The sequence below is a fragment of the Temnothorax longispinosus genome, chromosome 10 (assembly GCF_030848805.1).
Source record: "Temnothorax longispinosus isolate EJ_2023e chromosome 10, Tlon_JGU_v1, whole genome shotgun sequence".
Classification (NCBI taxonomy): Eukaryota; Metazoa; Arthropoda; class Insecta; order Hymenoptera; family Formicidae; genus Temnothorax; species Temnothorax longispinosus.
In genome coordinates, this window is record NC_092367.1 from 6,140,325 (window position 1) to 6,165,024 (window position 24,700).

Below are 24,700 nucleotides of genomic sequence, written 5' to 3' on the forward strand. Positions count from 1 at the left end.
CGTAATATTTCGTAATTGTGAAATCGCTAAGCCAAAATAGAAATGAATATAAATTGTACCATAATCAAATATATACCGTGTATTTTATTTATGAATCCATTCTATATTTTCAGATATACACAAGAGATAGAAGCTCTATCAATCACTGTGATTTCTGATCGTACATGCGTGCCAAACACGAAGATATAAGAGGGCGTTAAAAAGGGATCCAATGGTTTCCTGACATGATGGAAGGCAAATTATATGTAAAGAATGAGCCGGGACTTGAGGGGCAATCGCTCACGAATGCGCAGCCCAATCCGCCCGAGGATGGCGGCGGAGCGAGGATCTGCTTCGTCTGTGGCGCCGTGGGCCACAGCGAGCAGCATTGGTTACGAGTGAAACCAAGTCCAGGTGGTTCCAATGAGCCCTACTTTCCGTTTCTCGAGTCGCACGAGCCGCCAAGCGGCTACCGCGGCGATGGTGCCAGAAGCGGTGCTGTTAAGGCCTGCAATCTCTGTTACATACTGCTATTGCAACAGTGGGAGAGCTACGAGCGGCAGCATAGATCACCCAGCGAGCGGATTTATTGGTTGAAGAGATGCGACGGCGGCCCGTTCACGGGAGCCGAGATGACACTTCAGGGCGAATATGCCGCCCAAGTTCTGGGCTTGACGAACGATCAGGCGCCGCAGCTCAGACAGGAAAGTCGGCCAGTCGGCATCTCACCCCGATTACCACCGAACTCACCCTCGCCAAGAGTAGTCGAGCAGACCAGACCTCTGTCGAATTCGGTTGCCGAGGTACCAAGGCCGCATTCTAACACGGCGGAAACGCACAGGCACTTGGAACAAGCGAGGCTCACGATGGAATCTCCCCACCATAGATTGCAGTCACCTCATCAAAGGTTACAGAGCCCACGACAGCCTGTCGAAGACGCTAGAATATCCAATGAGGCGGCGTTGGACCTGAGACATGCACCTAGAACCTCACCTGCGCCACAACCCACCTTACCGCCGCCTGCAGGTTACTATTCATTAGTCGCATCTCGTTAATCCTTCAAACTAAGAAAAAGAGAATGTATATCTAACTTCGTATTTATTCTACTTGTTTATTTATCATGTTTGTGTACTTTTTTTTAGTAAGGTGTTTCTGGTGATAATATTACATGATAATATTTCTGCACATTGATAAGTAATATATATATATGTATATATATATAATACTAAAAAAAAGTACAAAAATATCAGCATGAAATATTTAAGTAAATAGAACAAAAGACAAGTGTCTAATCAATAAGTACGAATCTCAGATTCTATATTTGTCACTAATTTTTTTTTCATTTTCGTTGAAATAAATTCTTCAACGAAAATGAAATATCTTATACTACAATTAATCGTATGACGAACAGTATATATATATATATATATATATATATATATATATATATATATATATAGACATTATAGAGCAGGACGCGAAGAGGCGACTGTTGGGATCTTTTTAATTATTAAATTGACCGGGGGAGTTTAATTGGATCTTTATCTGAGGTCAACTTACTGCTTTTATTTCTAACTTGGAGAGAATCAAAAAATGTACTGTTCGTCATACGGTGAATTGTAGTATAATCGTTGAAGAATTTATTTCAACGAAAATGAAAAAAAAATATTGGTGACAGAATCTGAGATTCGTACTTATTGATTAGACACTTGTCTTTTGTTCTGTCTACTTAAATATCTGACGTTGATATTTTTAAATGATAAGATACAGATCACTTCTTTGCCGGTTACGATTTTATTATGACTTACTGGCCATCCTTTATGAAGAGAGCGACAACAGTATGCTTAGATAAAGTATCTACGATGTGTACGACGTAGTGTGAAAATATTAAGCGGCAATCATGCTGAAGCGTTTTAATGCGCTTAATACTAAAGCAGGTCCGGAGTATGCACTTAACGAAATGGACATGAAATCACCTTAGGCAAGTGCTATCTGATAGGAGTAAAAGCTGTTTTTCATTGCTATTACATTATCTCGCTTTAGAATGTGTACGCGGTAAATATACGAATCAGGTCATTATTTACGCTGGCCTTAGTCCTTCCGTGCACTAATGTAAACGTTTGAAAGTAAAGGTTAACAGTTTTGTAGATAAGAAGTATGTGGATGTTGTGTGACGAAGAGTCCGTCCGATTCATTCAGCGCGCACGTCCGATCTGAGTCGCGATTCTAGACGATTTTCCTCCCGCGCACCGCGCGCGTTCGCGTTCAGGATTATTGAGCCTCGGTGACCTCTACAATTTCGATCCGACCGATCTGATATTCATTAGTCAGCGGGTGCCCCCAACAGATAACCGGGTCATTCGAAATAGAAACACTGTGTACGTCGTCATATACGAAAGTGCGAGGAACTATCAACACTCTCCGTATTCGGATACAGCGTGGAGATAAACCCGCGAAAAATACAGTTTCTAAGTGGGCCACGTGCAGCGTGACGATAATGTCGAAGGCGTGTACGATTCCCGAGACAAGTAGGATGGCCAGTTATGTCGATGCGCGTTCGTGGATTTTACGCGACGAATGGAGCGCTCATCGACGATGAACGAACCGTGTAATCAATCGTCTGACGTTGCAGCTATCTACAGCGGCGGATCATCATCTAGCGTCGGCACAGACATCCTGGATCTGTCGATGCCGGATAAGAACTCGGTCACAGAAGTCTGTTATGTGTGCGGGGACGAATTCAAGAGGGGATCTCTCAGTCATATCGCTGCGAAGCCACTGCCAACCCCGCCAAATCCGCCGCATTCTTCTCCCAGTCCACCGCCGTTCTTTCCATCACTGATGCTTCATCCTAGGCCGAGTAGAAGTCGACCCATGGACAGTGCTGGACGAGTGCAGGTACTGACATACTTATTTTCTTGGTGTACTTGGTGTACATAAAAATTATTTTTAATATTTCTATAGTAATTTATACTTACATACTGATCATTTTTTTTAGGCCTGCTCAGCGTGCCAGAATCATCTTAACTTGCAATGGAAAGCGTACACGCGGCAAGGAGTACCGCATGGTGATAGAAATTATACGCTTCGCAAACGGCAAGCATCTGCAATGGATACAACTACGTTTATTTGCTACACTTGCGCTCTCGAGTACCCTTCATCCAGTATTAGACTTCTGTATTGCTGTCCTAATCCAGAGAAGGAGGTGTACTTCCCTTTTATTTTACATCTGAGACCTCCGACAGGAGCTAGTCCTATTAGTCAGGGAATGGTGCAGGTTTGCTCCATTTGTTATAAAGCTATTCCGCAAAAGCAGCAGGTGTTTGGCGGAGAAAATCACGAGGCGCAGCCAGCCGGACAAAATGTAGATTTCCGTCAACAAGGTTAATCTTCATTAATCTCGAAGAATGTTTACACTTTATTTACTAGTATTTATAGACAGTGTATAAAAAGATTAAATATTTTCGATACAGGTCCTTCGCCACGGCCCTCTGTTCCAAAATCTCCAGCCAATTCAGCTGGTAGCGATATTCGCTTTAAGCCATACGACTTAAACAAGTCAACGATTGCTACAAACAAGCAACGAAGCAATACCACCGTGAAAGCTCCCACGTCTGGGCAACGAAATTCACCTAGTAATGGTCCTGCGGAAAATGGGACTGTTGTGCTTGGCCAAAATTATAGGTGCTATATCTGTGAGAGATTGCATCCTCGCACTCTTATGGAGTGGTAAGTCCCATATAAATATAACCGGGGAAATTGCAGTTAACATAATCCTATCGCGGGATATCGATAACTCAATATCTTTTATCCTTCTCAGGATATCAGGTTATTCTTTATTTTTTCAGGTTATCTACGAGCCCAGAGGGAATGAATTCACATGCTATGCATTTTCCTTGCTTGAGAGGAATGGCACGTACGTCTGAAAATGCTTGTATGGATAGTCACGGGAGGGTATTGGCATGTAGTCACTGTGTGAATCATCTTGCGCAACAGTGGGAAAGTATGGATGCTCAACGGGTTCCTTTAGAACACCGCAGGTTAGTCTACCGCAAATTATATTAGCTATCATTCTTAAATGATTTGCATATATTACACTTAATAATACAGTAAGAAGTGTTTTGCGTGATTAAAATGGTTTTATCTATTATTATGTCTATCATTTGTACATATATTTCTACGAAGATTTGATCTTTGTAAAAGATTAATAGATTGTACAATTTCATGAACACGTTACACTGAAAGAAATTATTCTTGAAATTATCTTTGGATGTTATATTAATGGATGTTATATTAAGAAAATTAAAAAATGTAACATTTGTGATTTCTGTTAAATTCCAGGTATGATATTCCTAGTCCACATCCAAATGGTGACGTGAATCGGTCAATTGCTACGCCACCGAGCTCCAGTTCGGATCGAACGTTCGGAAGCAATCCGGGCACATCGAGCAGCTCGATTTATTGTTTCCTATGCGGTTTACACAGTGAATTTACTCTAGCGAGAGTATTGTACGGTCATCCTGTGGGTCGAAACGCGCCATTTTTTCCGTACCTGTTGCGTCACCAGTCACATCCGAACGCCGAGCAGCTCCGCGATGATGGTTCCGCCCTGGTCTGCACGTTTTGTTATCATTCAATGTTGGCGCAATGGCGTCAGCATGAAACTCTTTCCGGTGGACAGCAAGTGAACGCCGCCGAGCGCCAGTATAACACCCACGACTTTTGCTGTTACGTTTGCGGCATTGTGACGTACAGGAAACGGGTACGAGCGCTGCCGGTGAAGGACTTCCCGTTCTTGAGGTATCACAGGGTCCCGGAGAAGGGCCTACTGTTAGAGAACGGCGATTTTGCGGTGGTGTGCTTAGACTGCTACGAGACCTTGCGTACGCAGAGTCTCGAGTACGAGAGATGGGGCCTGCCTGTTGAGAAACGAGAATACAATTGGATTGTGCAACCTCCACCGCCCGAGGACAGTCCCGACGCGGCCATAGCCAGATTACCGTCGGGCGAAAGGTCCGAGAAAGTGGTGAGTACATCATTTATGTGTTTGCACGTTGATGATATAATGTGCGCGAAAATGAACGATAAAGTTTATTATACGCCAAACATAAATAGATTACTACAGCTACGTTTGTTTATCTCCGACAGGTTCCACCGACATTAACCGTTAGGCCAGTGCGAAAGAACTGCTCACCAAAGGCACCCGATAAAAAGGCACCTGCAAAAATTCCGGAGAAGGAACAAGGTGAGTGCTAATTTAAATAAAATGTGCTTACTATGCAGTGAGTTTCGTATTATGTGTGTCACATGTACGAAAATGTTTTTCGCATATGTCAATATTTTTCAACTTTTCTATTTGGGGATAAAAACCGTAGTAAATATTACGTTATTTTACTGTCTAAATAAGACGTTTAGCGCACTTGAAGCATATTTAAAAGTATACTCAGCGAGTTTTAAACTTTTCTCGTCTCTTGCACAGCAATGCACTTAGTACTTCTTAATTAAAGGATCAACAACTCTTGGAAGGTTTTCTCTGGCATCGGTAGTTAAAGCACACTTCCGTTACTTGTTAGATAATACCAAGTTGACTTTTATTTAACCATACTTTTTAAATTGAAACCATTCTGCTAGTCCCTTTAAACTTCTTATTTTAATAGTATTTTTTATTCGCATATTCAGTTTAAACTGCGAAATATTAAAAATGCTATATGTACGCGTGTACATATATATATTTCTACACATTTATATATATATTTGTTCTATGCTTTGGAGCGTGCGGAGCAGTAAGATCAAAAGGCGTTGCCTTCGGTTTTAGCACCGATTAGTGTGCACACTCTACGTTTTATTAACTGCTTCATTTCACTTTAAAGTAAGATAAAATTTGTCGACGGACGAGAATTCGCGGAGTGCAAGAAATACGATTGTCATTAATAAGCTAATTAAATTTAAAGATTAACAGTGTTTAACCATGCGATCGCAATCTTCGCATTTCGGGAAGACTGGACACTACGATCGATGCAGCGAACTCGTTAGAGTTGCTTCATTTAGCTTTTATGAGAGAAAGTTTCCGATCAGAAAGAGATAACCACCCAGCTAAAATCTCAAAATTACGAGTTCATCTTTAAGCGAAAAATAACAATAACGAGAATACATAATCCTAATAAATATTAATATTGATGTTTCAACAAATCTTTCGTGGTGCTTAAATACTTAAGAATCACTATAGTTTTAACAATCCTATAATTTTATAGGATTGTTAAAACTATAGTGATTTTTAAGTATTTAAGATCAGTGTGCACACTGATCGGTGCTAAAACCGAAGGCAACGCCTTTTGATCTCACTGCTCCGCACGCTCAAAGCATAGAACAAAAAAAAAAAATATATATATATATATATATATATATAAATGTGTAGAAATATATATATGTAACGCGTGTATTTGTACAAAGACTCGGCGGGGTGGAAGGTACGGTGGATGAGACGTGAGTGGTGCTTTTAAAAATCCGACAGACAAAAGGAGACTGGCGGTGAAGAGCTAGCCAAGAACATAGTCTCTGATGGTTTGCGTTCGAGCGAATTTTCGTGCTTTTTTTCGACCGCTCTTCCGATTCTCTGTCTTGTTCCTCGTTTATGTCTTCTTTTTTCTCCCTTATCTTCGTGAACCTTTTCTAAGTGTCTCATGTTACGAGCAATATTTTTCCCGCTGCGAGCATACTTCGTATACATTCCATAATTATATCTTGCGATGTTTCTTTTTTCAACGTGTACCCCGAAAGGGTACGGATCAATTACGTCATGTTTAAATTATTTAATAATTCACACGTTTACGTGTTTATTACGTATATTACTGCGCGAACAAATTTTAGAACGTGATAGATTAATGCAAGAATATCGCGCGCGAGGTGTGATGCATCTCGTTACATTTTTATTCGCTGACACCGCGCGCGTTTGCCCCGAAAAGCTTTCTCGCCGCGAAAGGTTCCCTTGCGGCTTTGTTGCTGTTAGCCTGTAACACTTTCGCCTCGTTCTCTTCCTTTTTCGTTCTGACTTTAGCGGCGGCGGTGCACGCCCCTGTAGCGTGGAGGAAGGCACGTCTCCTCGAGTTTACGCCGTTGGACGCGTGAGACCACCGTGCAAACCTGCCATTTAGGAGTCGTAAACTTGCACTCGAGCAGGCCGTTGAAGTCGCCTTTTTAATCCGGGCGCAAGACAAGCTTGTAAAAAATATATTAACCGAGTAACCTTCCTGTACAGGATGTTCCACAACGCTATATCGCGCCTTCCTTTATGAATTCTTCAATCCGCTCGATTATCGACAAAACTTTATGTAAAAAAAATTTCCTATTTTGCAAACATCGCAATTAGTCCGAGTCCATAGGAGATAAATATCCTGAAAAAAAATTATCGTGAATTAAAAAAGATTTTTTAACTTTACGCTCCATTTATTTGCTTCCGTATCAGGAATAGAACGAGAATTATTAGGTTTATATCGGAAGCATTGCAAAATACGCCGGAAATCCTGCCGTTTAACATACCAAACGTTTTAGCGCTATTATAAACTCTCACATCCGGATGTTGTGCGTGACCTTTTCGAGATGCTTAAGTATCATTATCGCGAATGTAATGTCCATTAGCGGAAAATCATTGTTGGTAAAAGAACGACCGATTTCTTCATTTTGAACTTCCGCGAGACTTTCGCAATGAAGCATTATAATCAAACGATACACTCGGCATTGTCGAAAGCAATTTAACGTGTCACGTTCATAATACCTATAATTTACTGTAAATTGCCAAAAATTATGGACCATGCGAAATTAATGCCTCTCTTAACTGTTTATAGGCACGGCACGCTTAAAATTTTTATACGTTTTTGAATAAGTTTAACAAACTGGGTGTAAACTGGTTTAATCTTCTTACATTAAAATTTAATTGAACGCTATCCCCTTAGCTAGCTTTCGAAGTTTTTGTTTTATGTATTAACTAGCCTGCATCGCAAATATCTATTTAATAATAATTTAATTAAAATGTTAAGGATTTCTTCTTCAATTTTTGCAACGCAAATTTATTCATCTCTCACATATATTTTCGATTGAAGTGCAGTTTTCGAATGTCCGTTGCAAATGTCATACTAAATTCACGGCGGAAATTCAGCGCGAAACCGTGGAAAACCGCGACGGTAATTTGCCGCGACTGGGAAAGTCCTGAAAATGTGACAAGAAAACGCAGAAGTCGTTGGTAACTCGGAGTATCGCTTTCTCGTCGAGGGAGGAAAGGAGGAAGGAAGTGCGCGCAGGCAGGTATAATACGATCGTCGAGATCAGGAGGTCGATTAAGGTCGGTCGATCTGGCTTAGAGGGTACCGGGGGTGGCGCTCGAGGTGTCGGATGGGACTTAGCGGAGGGCTTAGCGAGGAGCTTGCGCCCGTGGATGGAGCAAGGGAGTTAAAGTGCGGAAGGTGGAGTGCGCGGCGTACTATGAGTGAGGAGACGCGAGAGGAATGAGGAGAGGCGGATGACGGGTGGCGGGTTGGCGGAGGAAACCAGCTCGGAGGGGGCTGAAGGAGAAAGAGCAAACGCCCGCAGCGTGACACCGCATTGCGCCCACTTGCCAACCCGCCCAACACCTAAATTCGAATTAGGGAGCCAGCCCCATCGTTTCTCGTCAACACGCCTGCCGTCCTCGTCTCCTCCTCGACTCGTCCTCGCCCACTCGCCCATCGACCCTCTTCACGGTAAACGTACGGAGCGAGATATCAGTTCTCTCTCTCTCTCTCTCTCTCTCTCTCATCCCCGTCCGTCTGCGTGTACGACGTCCATTTGCGACCCTCCTCGCTCTCGCTCTTTCTCTCTTTTAACTCGTGCAGAGAGCAATCGGTAGAAGAGTGTTGACCTGCCTGTCGTCTTCTTCGCGAGAATCGATATCAATGTCATCGGTGACTTGCCTCTCGCGTTCCTTATCCCTCGATAACCACCACCATGTACACGTGGCTGTTCTAGTCAGGCACGCGGCCAAAAGGCTCGATTTCTCTCGTGTATCCTACCCATCGGTGTCTCGTGAATCGGTGCCAAAGCGCGACCCGATCGACCCTCCGACTTCTCTTCTAAGATATTACTTTACGAGCTACTGTAACGTATTCCTTCATTAGTATTTGCACGCATCACTTAGTTACTAAAATAAGATGAAAGAAAATCTTATTTGAATTTATTTTTAGTGAATTTTACTTTAATGGATATTAGTTTGAAATTTATTTATTAAAATATTTAATATAAAGATTTGAAAAATATCGAAAATGAACGATACTTAATTCAAGTTTGGTAAAAAAATAATTAATTGTTTTGAGATGTATAAATAAGTGAAAGCTTTGTATGAAAATCATGGAAATTATATATATCTATAGCCATATTCAACATCAGCGAAACATTAAACATTTCTAAGGGCTGTATTGTTTCCAAAGATTGAAAAGATCGAATTCAATCCGGGTGATGTCGCGGTTCCGCGAGCAGTTTAATCGGTGTTTAGACGCCTTGCGAGCGATTGCCGCGAATTCATGTAGCGAGATGTACCTCTCAACGCGCTCTCTTAACGGGGTATGCTTCTGGCTTGGCGCGTGTTAATAATTAACCACCGTCGGCTGCCTTGCGAAGTAGCAGAACCGCTCGCGGCAGCGCGTTGGCAGGCGGCTCCATGGCTCGTTTCACCGCGAATAAACCTTCCTTCCGGTTAGCTCCCCCTTTCTGCTTTCTGCTTTCTCATACGGTCGTTCCTTCTGCTTCGATTCACTCGTCAAAGTCGACGTGCTCGACAAACGATTCTTTTCACGGAACGATATTTCTTTTCGTCGCTATCGATATACGATCACTTTTTTTTTAGCTTTCATTTTCGCTTATAAAGCAACTATATATGTTTCGCTAAATGACGAAGCAAGAATTTCCGAGTACAAATTTAAAGATACAGCTTTACATATCTTCACTTCTAAGCAACATAATATTTTTAGTATGCGTTTGGGCATGGTCACACTTCTCTTAATCACGATCGTTAAAGCTAAATCGTTCGCAGCGCTTGCGTATGCGGAGTTACTCTCGTTTGAGCGCGATAAAAATAATACAGCTTATTAACCCTCTGGAGAACGTCAACGTGCCATTATAGAGTGGGTGGCGGTCGTGAATGACGAGGCAGCGAGGGCACGGGGGCGGGTGGCGAGAACGCGCGTTTGCTCGATGTGCGAGAGGAGCGAGAGAAAAAGTGAGCGGGGCACCCCGAAAGAGGCGACGAGGGAGCAGAAAAGGGTCGACCGAGGCGCGGTGGATGGAGATGAAAGAGGATAGCAGTCAGTCGAGTAGTCTAGGGTGAAAGGAAGGGGCGAGAGGGAAGTTCCCTGTCGCCGGCACGTATTGATTTTGCCCGACAGATAGTCGGCTGTTGGGCTGTCTGTCTCATAAGCCTAACTCACCGCCGCTCTGTGGGATGTCGCGTGGGCCCTACGTGGACTATTCCCACATAGGTCCCGGTTCTTTTTTGCCCTTCTTCCCGTGGAGTGGGCGATGACACGGTCCTGAGTGGTGCGAAGGGCATTCTCTGTTGATCTTTGCGAGGCGCCTATTCTCGGACGGACAGTTAGAATATAAACGGTTCGTTTAGGACAACAGAATATTCCAGGGAATTGTTGCATCTTTAAGAAACCGACTTTCGTTGACCGCTAATCGCCGTATCTCCTTCGTGGTGCGATGAGATACGGCGTGGTCCGAGAAGTATAGGTTCAGAATTGGAATTTACGTTCCCGAGGAATGCATAGATTTCTTAAGTGTCTCTTTCTTAGACAGGAATTCTTTCATAATTTCACGCGCGCCTGCTTGAGCCTAGTAAAATGTCAGAACGCCGCGCGTTTGCTGTTGCGTTTGTATGATTGTCAGTTATGCGCGGCAAAATATCGCTGTCAAGGCTCTCGGAAAAGAACACTGCTGATGTAATAACGAGAGGCGACGAATTTAAATGCGCAGAGTTAATAATCCTTTTTTTATTTTTACTTTTTTTCCCTGTTGCGTACATTTCGCAACTCGTTGGGCGTTACTACACAACCATAGATAGTAAAATTCGTAGCAGGAGTGTGGGCTCCGAGCTGTCCTTCCTTTTTCTCCATTTTTATACTTTCCTCCATTCGCTGTCAGTCCGTCTCCAGGTCGTATACGTGACAGACGTGCGTCCTCCTCGAGATCGATTGCCGGTCAATCCGGCTCGCGCCCGTCGAACATGTCGGCACTCGATCCCTATCGGCCTATCTACGTCGCGTAGTCTCCGGACTCGTCCGCACCGAAAGTCTCAAGGAAGCCATAAATATCGTTCACCGGGCACTATCCGGTGCACCGGAGCTGTTGAACGCGCGGGTATACCAAGCGTGCGTTGAGGTAAACACAACGACGGGAGAGAGAGCAACAGATATATCGAAGACATTCGTCACTGCGTGAACACCGTATTGCGGGGATTGCGACTTACAGGCTAATTGATCATCGAATATGGAACACCGTCCTGTCCGCGAGACATTCGTGCAAGCTACCACGACAGCTGCCGCCGCCATTCATCGCCGCATGGCTCCTTGCGAGAGGCTGTTTCACGCGAGTTGCACCTGCAATAAATCGCCCATCGCGACCGACGGCGTAACGCTCCCGGAGAATCGCTCGGCGATCGTTCCGGAGGAGCTCGTTTTGCCACCCTCGAGCTCGTACGTCCAGCCAAACGAGGACCGTTCGTCATCGACAGCTACGTCGCACGACGATAATTTAATCGAGGATTCGCTGATCGGTTACGTAGAAAATGTGGAAGACGTAATGTCGGATTTGCTGGAACGAATTTCGATACTGCCGTTTTTACTTAAGAACAAGAAGACATTCATCAAGATCGCGATGATCTTTTAAGTGACTCTTAAGATTATTTAATATGATGTATAGATATCGACTTTAAATTGTGCTGATAAATGTGGTTAATATTCTCCTCGAAGAAGCATTAAACACAACAATTTTGTTCCTTATCCGCTCAAATTCAGGTATCAGGTATAAAATAATGCAAAGGATCATTGGCATGTAGTCGCATAAATTCGCGTCAAGTTAAAAAACGTTAAATACGTAGATTTTTTCCCAAGTGTTAACGGAAACTTGTTGCGCCTAGAGTCCTAGATACCGAGGCGATGTTGCGATCGATAGCTCTCAGCTCGAGTTCTTTCTCGGCAATTTATTTTAGATTGATATTGCGAGACGAGCGCGAAAGAGAGGAAGACCTTTTTAATTATTCCCTTTCTTGCGTCTGGCTCGAGCCAGTAATGTTGGGCAAAATCGATGACGGGATTATCGGGCTGTAATCGACATGGATATAACGTGCGCGTTGATAGTTAATTATCAACCTCCTGCGGAGCAATTAATGCAGCAGGCGCTCGTAAATGCACAAAGCGCGTACGCGCGCTTGATGATATTTACAAATGGCATAGGGACAAAATTGTATTCGAATACCATGCATTTCAGACCTGACGTTTCGATATCGTATCAAATTACTTCGCGCGATAAATCGCCAGGTTTTTCTACCTGCGACTCGAGTGCGCGCATTTCTGCGTATATAACTGTGCACGTGGTAGAGTAGCGCTCTCGCTATTTTACTGTCGCTACATACCTACGTCGAATACCATCCCGACCCCTTTTACTTGTTGCTAGCGCGGGGAAAATGATTTTCATCGCAAAAATTGAGACTTATATTATATATCGGTAGGATCATTCGGCGCGGCTCTTTTAATATACGCGCGCACACGTGACCACTTTGAAAGAGCACGATACGTTGTTATCGGCTTAACGATCAACTTTAATGGCCACATCAGTTTATTGGATTGCCGGCTACAATAGCCGCGAGTATGTCCCCTCCCCCTCCCCCTCCCCCCCGACGAAAGGGGGAATTAATTGCGCATCGCGGGTACACGTGAAACGTATATATCGTGTGCGCGCGGAAAAGGGAGGAATATTATTGCGGGAACGTATTTTGTCGATAGCAGGCCGTATGTCGCGACGCGAAGTTAATTACCCGTTTACAAGAATTAGCGTATCGGTAATTTCGACGGCCTTGGGATCGAAATAGATCGATGGCGGTAATTGTTCCCCCGCGGTTAATAGGGTGGTAAATTACGCGGATAAGATAATCGCGCCGAGCTATCTCGTCGACGACGACGATGACGACGACGACGAATATAGAGACGTGTTCGCGTAAATATTGACGGAGCGGCACGACGACGACGTCGGAGTTACTTCCCAGAGTGATATTGATGAATAAAATGTGCACGACGACTTTAATCTCGTGAGTGTGCAAACGGCGCGTATCTTTCGGACAAAATGCAAACGCAACGCTCTCAGGGACGTTGGTTCTCGAGTGTTTTCTCGTTGAAATTTTTCGTGTTTGCCTTCTCGCACGCTAAACGCCGTAATATACAGCATTATAGGATCGTTGCACACATGACCTCGCGCAAATGACTGTCTATTTAGCGTCGATTGACCATGACGGTTTCGCAGATTGTGTTTCGCGGCTTCGGCGACTTGTGCAACTTTCATCGTAGCCGAGCGGTGACACGGGGACTCTAATCTTCCCGAGTGACGTCCGGTAAAACCGCGTTTTACGGAGAGCTAAATTACCTTCGTCCGAGTAGCAGCAACAGCAGCAGCAGCCTTGACCCCGTATTTAAAGCGCAATGGGTACGCGAGAGAAATCGCAAATATTTTCTGCGAAAATGCACGACTGATATTTCGCAATAAGATCGTAACGCTAATCCGGGTGTTTGCGCGGGGCCGATTAATATTAAAATTGTATATAATAAAATATGTTTAGTACATCGCTGTGTTCAATTTGGTAAACTACTTGTCTCGTAAATGTTCTCGTCGAACGGTCTTCCACGGTCTTTTGCGACGTTCACAAGAAATAAATGACTAAATAACTTTCTACATAACGACACGCGAATCTTTGCATTATTAAGGCGCGATGGAGGGAATGCGGGGCGAAATAAGCTGTCCGGTAAGTCAGCTTTGATAGTTTCATGATAGCATGTGTGGCAACGGAATTACATACAGTCGGCCAGGCTAGAGTCGTGATGTCGACACGCGTCAAAGGGTTAACGGATAATGGCACGCTGAATGCGCGGGTGTCATTGGCCGGGTTCGCCGAGTTGTCTCTCGCTTCGCGGAAGTCAAATTACGTAGCGGAGCAACGACGGATATAGACGGCACAGATCCGTGTGCGTACGTCAAAGTGACGACGCTCTCGGAAGCGCGGGCGAATTATTTAGGAACCCGGCGACTTCGTAATCGTTCCATCCACGTCAGGCTTTCGTCCCCGCCGTCATCCACGCGCCACTCGCTCGCCTCTCAATCCGCCTCTCGCGTTTACATCGTTTCGATCCCCTTAACGTTCGGGTTTCCGGGTGAAGTGGCGGTGGTGGCGACGAAGACGACGTCGACGAGAGGAGGAGGGGACGACGGCGGCGGCGTCGGTGGTGCGAGCGGAACCTCGACGGAGTGCAGAGTGGTTGGATTTCAGACCTCGGTGAAGAGAGTAGAAGCGTGTGCGCGAGAGGGTGAATGTGACGGGGAGAGCGACTGCGGCGGTGGTTGAGAGGAAGGCAGAAGAGGGGGCGGCTTGTGCTGGTTGAACAGCGCGTGCCGCTTCAGCGCCAGATGGCCCCGAAAGGATGAGCGAGCGAGATGAAGGGAGATAAAGTGAGAGAGGGGAGTGGAGAGAGAGGGGGGGGAAGAGAGAGACGAAAGTCTCCTCTCGTCTCTGGCGTTTAGCTCGAGGCTGCTGGTTGCGTAAGACGAAAAGAATGGCAAGGAGCGGGACATCGGGGACAGAGCTCTCGGGGCCGAGAATGAACGCCCAGGTCGTTTTCTCTTTTTTTTCCCCCTATCGAGGGGATTTCGTGAGAAACGTTTAGCCCTATAGATTTCGGAGTATCCCGTTCGTGTATATAGGGGCGAGATAGTCGCTCTTCTCGTTGACGTGGGTGGCACGAGGATTACGTACCCCGGGGTCCGTTAGACTCTCAAGCGGGACGAGTCCGGGCCCCGACACATATGCCGATTATATTTCGCTTATCTAGTTTCTCGTGACGGAGAGGCTTATTTTACAAACGATCGGTGTTTACAAAGGGAAGGTCCGCGGCGATAGCCTAGCGTGGAGATGCTAATGGGAAACGTGGTGGTGTGTTTTATACGACGCGAGTATTGTTATTGGTGCACACACGCGGCGTAGGAAGAAATAAGTCTGACGTGGGTTCTCAGAACGAAGGAGCACGGGGCTAACATTCGATGTCGAGAATCATTTATTCATTCGTGGCGTCATATAGCGATCGTTGCCAACGTGCCCACGTTCTCTTTAAACACTGTCTTCTTATCGCATCGAAACGCATTTCATCACGCATTTTGACGCAGGGTCGGCAAGGTATACTCAATCGAGTCTTAATACCGAATGGGATTCAGGTTGTACTTACGTGTATTTAGATGTGCAAATAATTTACTCGCGCAGAAAAAAATTCTTTATTTGAAAATATCTTTAGTGGAAATCTTGAAATGAAATTATATTATGTTAAACGAAGAAAACTTACTTGAACGAAGTCATTTTATATAGTTCAACCAAGAAAAAGATTATGAAGTAGATTATCAAATTCTTGTAAGAAGATTATAGATTGTTGCGAAATAATAAACGCGTCAATTTGAGTACGTAAGTTTAAATTTGGCACTCCTTTTTTCTGCGCATATATACTTTAAATTATTTGCAAAAGACAGAATTTACTGACGGTACGTCGTTCAAGCAAAAATGAATAGAAAAACAGTACAAGTTCCACCTGTGAATTATTTAACCACCGCGAGATACGTTTACACTCGTGTTTCTTTCTAAGATATGCGATTGGAGGAGTCCTTTCAGGCTTCTCGGAGCAAAAGAAAAAAAGAAAAAAGAATTCTACATGATACGAGAGTTGATGCATGTCGGGCGTTACGTGTTACGTGACCCGAGCGAGAATGATGAACGGGCTATAAAGGGAGAGAGAGAGGGAGAAGGAAAGATAGTCGTCGTCGCTGCCTCACGGTGTGATTCGCGAAGATGCATGTAATAACGTGTGACGGCTCGTCGCTCTCGCCGAAAGCGAGCCGTCGTGATGAGGGAAAGAGAGAAAGAAGGAGAATTTGTCCCACTCTATCCCGCCGGCAATTCGATCTTGGTCGAGGCGCGCGGCGGATGGCGCGGCGCGGCGCGGCGCGGAGCGGAGCGGAGCCGGGAGCGGAGCGGACGCGTCGTCGGCCGCAGGTGGTAGGGATCGTCGAACGCGGCGGAAACGGCCGAAGACGGACGAAGGGCGACGACGTTTCGCCGCCCGCCGCTCACTTCTCGCCAGTCGAGTGCTAGCCGCCGTCGGTCGTGCGTCGTGGCGATCGTTACGTTCGTGCGCCACGTGAGCGAGAAGGAACCGGAGTCCGGAGTGGAGTGTGCTGCGTCTCGTATGTGTGTGTGTGTGTGATAGCGGCAGGGCAGAAACAGGGCGGACGTGCCGGCGGGGGACGCGAGTCTCGTTAGTGATGGATTTTCTCTCGTACGCCGCGTAGGCGGGCCAGACGGTTCTACGTGCAAACGGGGCGCACGCGCCGCACGGAGGGAGAGTAGCGTTTCAAAAGAGAGCTCTTTTTCTCTCTCTCTCCCCCTTTCTCGTTCCTCGCCACCGTGGTATCCGGAATCCATCCGCGTTCACGCGCGCGCGCGCGCCGCGCACATTCTCCCCTACCCTCGCGCGTCCCGCTTTCGCTCGCGACGAAAGACGCGCGCGTGAAAATACATCCTCGCGCCGCCCGGCGGCAGCGCCGAAGCGTTCAGTCAATTAGCCGTAATGGCACGACCTGCCGCGTCGGTCGCGGTCAATTAAGTGGTGATTAGTGCGCGGGCTGTGTGCCGTCGCTTTCGCATCTCATCTCGTCTCTCGTCTCTCTCTCTACCGCTCTTCTCGCCGTATACAAACGCGCGTACGTGTGCCGGTCGTCCATTTCGACGGTAGTCCACGCGTGGCGGCGGAGAGTGAGAGACATTCAAGCTTGGTGCGAACGTCACCGTGTCGCAAGGTCGGGAAGGTGGACGGACGGCGCCCCTCGGTTCACGGCGGCGCGGCGCGTCGACGCGCTTCCGTTGGCGCGCGCCTGCGTACGGCGATAGAACGAGCGCCCGCGGCGGGCCCCCGAGGCCGTAAATCACGCGCGTGGACGAGAGGAGACGAGGAGTAGTCGGTGGACATCCGCGAGGAGATGCGCGCCGGCCGGTAGTCCTCCGGCCGATTGGTATCGGTATCGGTATCGTTCCGCGGTGATAATCGCGCGTGCTCGAACGGCGGCCGCCGATCGCTCGATAATACGTCACCGGGATTCGTGCGGGGCTCCGACAACTCGCACGGATGGTGAGAAGGTCGGACCGAAATCCCTCGTCGCGCGGATTCACGTGCTAGAAAAGTGTATGGTGAGTGAATCGCGGAGACCGGAAGTAACGTAAGGCCTGCTTTGAGGAGCGGAAGATGCCTCGCGATCGGCTCGCGAAGGGAACTCGTCGGCATCGTCGTCGCGCCGTCCCCTCGGCGTAGCTTCTCCTCCACAACGTCGCGTCCCGCGTTCCCGCTCGGCGAGAGACCAGCTGTCAAAATGGACTTCCGGGCGCCACATCCGCTCGTGCACCCCTCGCACGCTGGACACCCTTACTACTATCCAGGTATAAGGTGTTTTTATATTTTCGACTCTCCTTCAAAGGAGAAGTTTCTTTTTTATTTAATATACATTTAATGTGCAAACTTAATGTATGGTATAATATTTGGAGAGGAAAGATAAATTGGGCGCGCTAAACGTAGAACAATTTTTGAATTTTAAGAAAATTCCTTATCTGAATCGGACGATACCAATCTTGACCAATATTAATTCGAATTCGAATTGATTTGAAAATACATTAATAATATTTCACCGAGTATAAAAAGTATTTGACTATGTTTTTTGGATCTTTTATCAAGAGGTTATTAAGAAATATTAAGAGAAAATTACTCTGTCGGAAACGAAAGGGTTTTCGAATTCGAGCATCGACACACTTGGCTGTTTTTCGGGACCGCTCCGATTTCGGGAGGGTGCAAATACGCGCGATGGTTGCGTTAGTCGCGGTAGCCTCGGGCGCAGGGAGCGCGCCGATGCCGATGTGATGAACGCCATTCACGCGACACCCGTTAACACGCGATGCACGTTTAATGCGCGCGTGATGCCGAGATCGTGTCGCGCGTGCGGCGCATCGCGCCGGAGAACGGCTCCGTGCATCGGGAATACGCGATTAGGCTCTAACGGAGAGATCGACGCTGAATTATTTCGATCGCGTATCCCGAACGCCGCGCTGCTCCGCGCCGCGCGCCGTTGCCTCCCAGGCACGAGCGATTTTGGAATCGGTAAACGGAGCGGGATTGGGAAAGCGGGAAGACCCAAGCCTACGAGATGAAATACACTTTGGAGTTTGGACGTTGAAATACGCGTCAGATGTTCGCTGAAGCGCGCAGCGTTGCATCCCCCGAGTTTCCACTTGATTTTTTTCTCGACAAAAATATGTTTAGAAATCGTCTCGGTCTTTTAAAGCGATCTATTCTTTCGCCGACAATCTGTTTTTCTCAATTAATTGGTCATCCGTATGCGACGAAGAGAATACCGAAAACCCAAAGCATTTCTAGTTGCGATCACGTGATCATAAACGGTCGTATATAAATTCATGTCTCGGCGGATTTTCTACCGTTCCTCCTGCCCCGGATTCTCCCTGTCTCGCAACGGTGTCGGTTTCAAAGTCGAGATGCCATTCCTCTGCATATTTTACGTTCGAACGTCCGTCGCACGCGCGCCGAATAGACAAATACCGACAACGTTTTTAAGCGCGTTTTATTATGCCGTCGGTAAATTTCACGGCGCGAGTTAATTGCAGCCTCGTATAAGTGGCGCTTGGATAACGCTCCATCGGAAAAACGTGCTCGATTAAATTAACCCCGCTCTCTCACCTTTGCCTCGTGTGCGCTCGCGCGTCAAGAAGTTGCGCCGCGTTGCAGTTTCCAGGATTGGCCTTCCGATGTCTTTTTGCACGGTGGCCGTCACAGCCGGGAGGGGCGGGATGAGAACGGAGAAGAAGGAGGAGATGGAGAAGAAGGGAGGTGCAATAGTGCTGCATCGCGGCGCCAGGAAACGAGCGCGCAAACTTGACTCGCTCGCCGCGAAACCCGCGCATCCGACCGAGTGCCGGCAATTTCCTTAACCACCTCGCTGCACTTGGTTCCGCGGGCGCGTTCGCTTAGTGTAATTCTGATATCTTGCGAGTGAAATGGAGACGACTGCGTCATCCGGTGATCCGCGAGGGGGAAGTATTCCGGCGCGCACACGTGATACTCTTCCCGGCTGCGCCGTCTAAACCGGCCGGTGACGCAGCGTGTTCAGTCGCGGAAACATTGACGCATTATTAATTCTTCATATAAATATCGAGGGATGTTGAAAGGTGTTCTCCAGTATATTTCTTAATATAAGCCAATGACTAATCATAAAAAAAAAAAAACAACGAGCTTTATCATTTCTTGCATACGGAGCTATGGTTTACCGTTTCGAGATTATTAAGAGAAATATCAGTCGATCCCACGAATTACCAATAAATCCGCGTAGAACGCGGTCCTTTAACGAGCGGAAAAAGAGAATCCGCTAAGCGTCTGCCGTCGATAGCGCGCCAATCTCTCGGAACATCCGCCGTTATATTCGTCAGGTTTTTTCTCCCCCGACACACATACGCGCATACGCGCGCGCGATCGCCGTATCGATTGGGGGGGGGGGGGAGGGGTCGATGGCTCGTTTCGGAAAAACGTGCGAATTAACTGCTCGGTGCTTATACCGCGGGCACAGGAAAATTAAAAGCGACGATATGAGTAGAGCCGGCCGCGCGTGCAATTTCCAATTCTTCCCTCTCCCCGCATCCACCTCGCTCGCCCGGAGGGCGATCGGTCGCGCACTAGTCTTTATTAATGCAGCATAACATCATTAATTGCGCGGGTGCGACTTTTTTATCGGACGTTCGGAGAAATAAATATTAGCGCTGCGAGTTAGCTATTTCGGCGTATCGACTCGCGCCGCAATCGTGCGTGCGCACCGTGCCTTCGTGTTTATTCATTCTCGTTTATCGGTCGGTATTCTTTTTCTCTTCCTCCCTCCCTCTCTCTCTCTCTCTTTCTGTCCAATCCTCATTTTGATATCGAGAAACGGAGATAGCGGCTACGAGGTAGCCGGTTGTTTATTAAATCAAAATCGAAACATTTCGGGGTCAAATATCTTCTTCAACATTTCGTTTGAATGAATGTAAACGTTTTTAATAACATGATATCGTTTGACTTCTCAAGTTTATCAGCAAAACCGGATAAAAATTGTTTTAATATGTAAGTCTAAACATGCGATTCTAGAGGATGGTAGATTAGTAGGATGTGCGTGTCACTTTGATATTCCGACAGATTTTTGCTTCTGATATTGTAACCGATTTTTCAGCACGATATTTTCTGCCTTGCGCTGCTGGAGAAGCGTAAAAACTAAAAAGCTTAGCCTTGGGTTACGACGAACGTTTTTCCTCTACGTGTTCGCACGCTATCGCTATTTCGATGTAATGCACCGCGCATCGATTTGAATTTCGCTACCTTTGATATTGCTGGCATATTATCACGTACTTCGTAGCACTGAAATACTTCAAGTATTTAGGTAGCGTTGAGTGAGAGAGAGAGAGAGAGAGAGAGCGCTGCATCTATTTAACGCCGAACCGATAACGTCCCACGCGTATTTATGCAAGACGTCAATATCCATGCTCTCGCAGCTGCCACGCGTATTTACCACGGTTATTATTTCTATATAAAAATCGTTGCTGGAGAAACGAACGGTTCGCGGAAATCGCCGAGATTCACTTGCGCGATTACAATCCTCGCCTGGTGCAGGGAAATATACTCCGTTTATCGAAATCGCTCTCTCGCGCCGGAAAAGGTTAACTCCACTTTATTCAAGATTTATATCTTTCTCGATGATCGTCCGGCTTGCACGGCAAACGACATCGTTTCTTGCCGGCGAGACAGCCTGTCGTCCGAACCGTAAATCACTTCGCAGCCGAGCGGCGGACATTGTCCCTTTGCCAATAATAAACGCTTCTTCCGCGCCTTCCCTTCGCCATCCCTCCCTCAACGATTCCCGCTCCTCCGTTATCTATCCACCACCACCACCGATAAAACGACCTGACGTACGAGTGACGTCATCATTTTTTGTCCCCGTCGCGACGCCGCCTCGCGCGAAAAATTAACTATTTATCAATACGCCGAGATTTTTAGCGGATGCCCAATAATAACGGAAGCCTCTCCGTCCCGCACCGCGTCGTTTTTTCTCCCCGAGATTTCTAACCAGCTTCTCGCTTATCCGTGGATAAAACGAAGTGGACATTCGAGTGACGCCGCCACTTTCCCCGCCGCGCGAAAAATTAATTATCTATCAATACCTACGGCTGGATTTTCAGCGAGCCCGCATTTTTTGCGCCGAACGAGCGCGCGCGCGAGATCATATCCCCCAAAGTGGAAGCAAAAAAAAAAGTATGACGGATTATGATCCGGATATCGCATGCCACTGGATTATCTCGGATTCTCTGCGAGCACGACGTATTCGCTCCGGTTAGATTAACGAAAGTAATTCCACCCGTGATTAAAATGCGATTAATACGCGACAGTTGTTGATATTGCGTAATTACTGCGATCGGTTTCGATATTCTTTCCCCGCTTTCTTTCAAATTCGCGTCGCACTCACGATTATTCTACGATCTTTACTTTCTCACGGTTATTCGTGCAGAATGTAAAAGCCGTACGCGCGCGCGTTCAGACCGTGTGAAGTTTTGTTAAAACACACGATTCTGAAAGCCACGATGTTCCTTCGTGTATTTTTTCCATTCTAATACAGAACACTAGCTTTTGTATTTAGTCGATCAATCTGTTATTCGAAGATACATCTTTTTTCCGGCGGATGAGCAATGACGGTTCGCGCGCAGTTTCGCAACGATGAAACGTCGGACGACGCTTCCGATTTCGCGGATGCGGTCGTAATCGATCCCCTCATTAACATCCATCGGCGCAACTGTTTAGAGATTCGCGCGCGCTTTAGGCCCGCCCGCAGGCTCGCTCTGCAAACCGTCATCATGTTTAGTCGCGTCATGCAACTGGACGTGTGTGCAATCGTCACGCTTGCTCGCACGCTCGCAGGACAGGCCTTGTCGTTAAGTGACCCGTATTGATTATCGAGCGGCTAATTTAACTGATATTTACGCGACTCCTCTGTCCACGAGCGTGCGTGCGTGCGTATGTGCATTACTCACAGCTCGTCTCTTTCATCGCTCGCCGCTGCGGACGCGGCCTTATGCCGCGCGCGCGCGCGTTGAAAATAAATAACTCGTTCTTAAAGGCGACATTTAACCATACCAATTCTCCACGCGGCGTTCAATGCACGGTCGCGTCGATATACGGTAATCGGCACGCGTGGTCAACGGATTGTCCCCCCCGTCTCGTTATTAATAACGCATAAAAGACGACGCTGCCATTAATCGTCGCTCCACGTGTTCGTTTATGCGGGCTCGTATCAGCCTTCCATTATGCTTTATGCATTATGACGTAGCTCTAAGAGTGAACCAGAAGAATGGCACATACACATCTACCCCACAGGGGTAGATTATCTCTTATCCGAACGATCGGAGTTTTTCTGTTTTTTTTTTCCCCCCCTAGTTAAAAGCCTATCGGATCAATCTCGCTCGCCTGGTCGCGCGAATAATATTCGTGTTCGACAATTAGAGGATAGAGACAGCAAAATAACTTTCCTTCTAGAGTTTAACACTCTTCGCGAGTTAATCCTTCCTGAAAGCCGTCGGCGGACAGTGTTCGTGCGTTAGCTTATTTACTGATGCACGAAGCGCCCTATACCGCGAGATCGGCCGCGGGAGTCTCTCGCGCGGGAGAGAGAGAGAGAGAGAGAGAGAGAGAGAGAAGCCCCACTGACAGGCCCCAGGGTTAAATCCAGTTCCATTACGGGATCGCCGATCCGGGTGGTCGGCTAACAGCGTCTAACTCGGCTAATTCTCGTGTCCTCTCTGCACGCGCACGAGTTCACTCGCCACGCTAAGTAATACCGAAGCGAAACATGGTTTTCTTTGATCGCGTGGGATATGCAATTCCCGATCAGCCGATAAACTGAAGACAAGTCAGTCAATCCTGCGAAAATATTATGACGTTGAGTCGCGGCAGCTCCTCGTGACGCATTTTTAGCGCTGAAGACGATATCTAGAAATGTATTTCTTATTATTACATATTATATTCTATATTATTTATTTTAATTTTTTATTATAACTTTTTTATTCGCTATGATAGATGCAGAGGGTGTATGATTTCGACACGCGCGTTCAACGTTCCCCTCGTGAAATTGTCCTCAGAAGCAATGGCGTTCGGCAAGGCCCGAACGCAGGTACTCTTCCGCTTTTTCCCGTTCTTTTTTTCCGCTATCCCTCTCGGCTTTTTATCCAGGCCACCCGTGCGGCACCGCAAATGTCTCGCAAGGCCTGCCCGGCACTCGGACCGTAACGAAGTGGAACGGGCGTAAAAATGAGTGGAAGACAATTAAGGAGGGGCTGGGGGGAGGGGAAGGGGCAGTTAGAGGGAGCGGCGAAGGATCAGAAGAAGTGGTGGAAGAAGGAAGAGTAGAGGAGGTGCGGGGCGAAAAAACGGAAGGTCGACCACCTAGCGGCCTGATAAAGTCCATTACCTCCTCTTTGGATCTTGCGCGCGATTCTCCTCCTCCTCCTCCTCATTCTCGTCCCTTTAGCCTCACGCCGAATTCGCGTAACTGTTCCTTTTTTCCCCTTCGTCGCTCCTCGTCTTACGATGGTTCGCATCTCTCGCGCATCTCCCCCCTCCCCTCTTCTCCGTCGGTTTCTTCGCGGTCAGATCCACCGCAGTCGTTTATTTACGCTTATTTTGATCCTTCTACCTGCCGTCCGACTCTCGTAGGAAACCGCTTCTTTCTCTGCTCTTTCTCTCTCTCTCTCTCTCTCACTCTCTCTCTCTCCCACCCCTCTCCCGTCTTTTTCTCTTTCTTTATCCTTTCTCGGCATCATCCTCCCTCCCGCCCTGCTCCGCCGGGCTACTCTCGCTCTCATTCTCCACAAGTTCGCTAAATAATTGCGAACCGGCGGCGTTACTTTTTCTTCTTCCTGCTCTACCACACTCGACAAAAGGCTGTTAAAACAACCCTTTGTGTTGCTACCCCCGACCCTTTTCCGGTTCTCCTTTTCCTGGAGGGTACACCACGCGCGCTATCCTTCTGGCCCGGCACACGATGAACCGACCGCGTACATCGCCCCCTCCTCCCCTACCCCTTCCCCTTCCTGTTCCTCTTTCTGCCTACCCGCACCCCGCTCCGCTTTGGTGCACCCTTTGTGTCTCGGCGTTCACGGTATTTACAAGCACCATTCAGCATCTGTCGACTCGCTTCTCCCCTTCCTCCCTTTCCCCTCCCGTCTCGTCCCGGTCGCCTGCCTCCCTCTCTTCCACCTTGCCTCTCCCGCTTACCCTAAATAAAAAATCGTTATTGATTGCACGTAACCTGTGGGATTCCGCTCCCT

General features: G+C 47.1%; 1 protein-coding gene across 1 annotated transcript in view; it reads left to right on the top strand.

The window, feature by feature from the left end:
• The window catches only part of Px (MAP7 domain-containg protein plexus), an 86,518-nt gene that overhangs the window by 1,713 nt on the left and 60,105 nt on the right, over window positions 1-24,700 (top strand). The window contains exons 2-8 of the mRNA XM_071791101.1: window positions 114-1,005; window positions 2,612-2,877; window positions 2,978-3,362; window positions 3,453-3,708; window positions 3,828-4,019; window positions 4,321-5,005; window positions 5,128-5,224. Coding sequence (XP_071647202.1) covers window positions 225-1,005; window positions 2,612-2,877; window positions 2,978-3,362; window positions 3,453-3,708; window positions 3,828-4,019; window positions 4,321-5,005; window positions 5,128-5,224 — 2,662 coding nt within the window. The 5' untranslated portion in view covers window positions 114-224. The remainder of the gene's footprint in view (window positions 1-113; window positions 1,006-2,611; window positions 2,878-2,977; window positions 3,363-3,452; window positions 3,709-3,827; window positions 4,020-4,320; window positions 5,006-5,127; window positions 5,225-24,700) is intronic.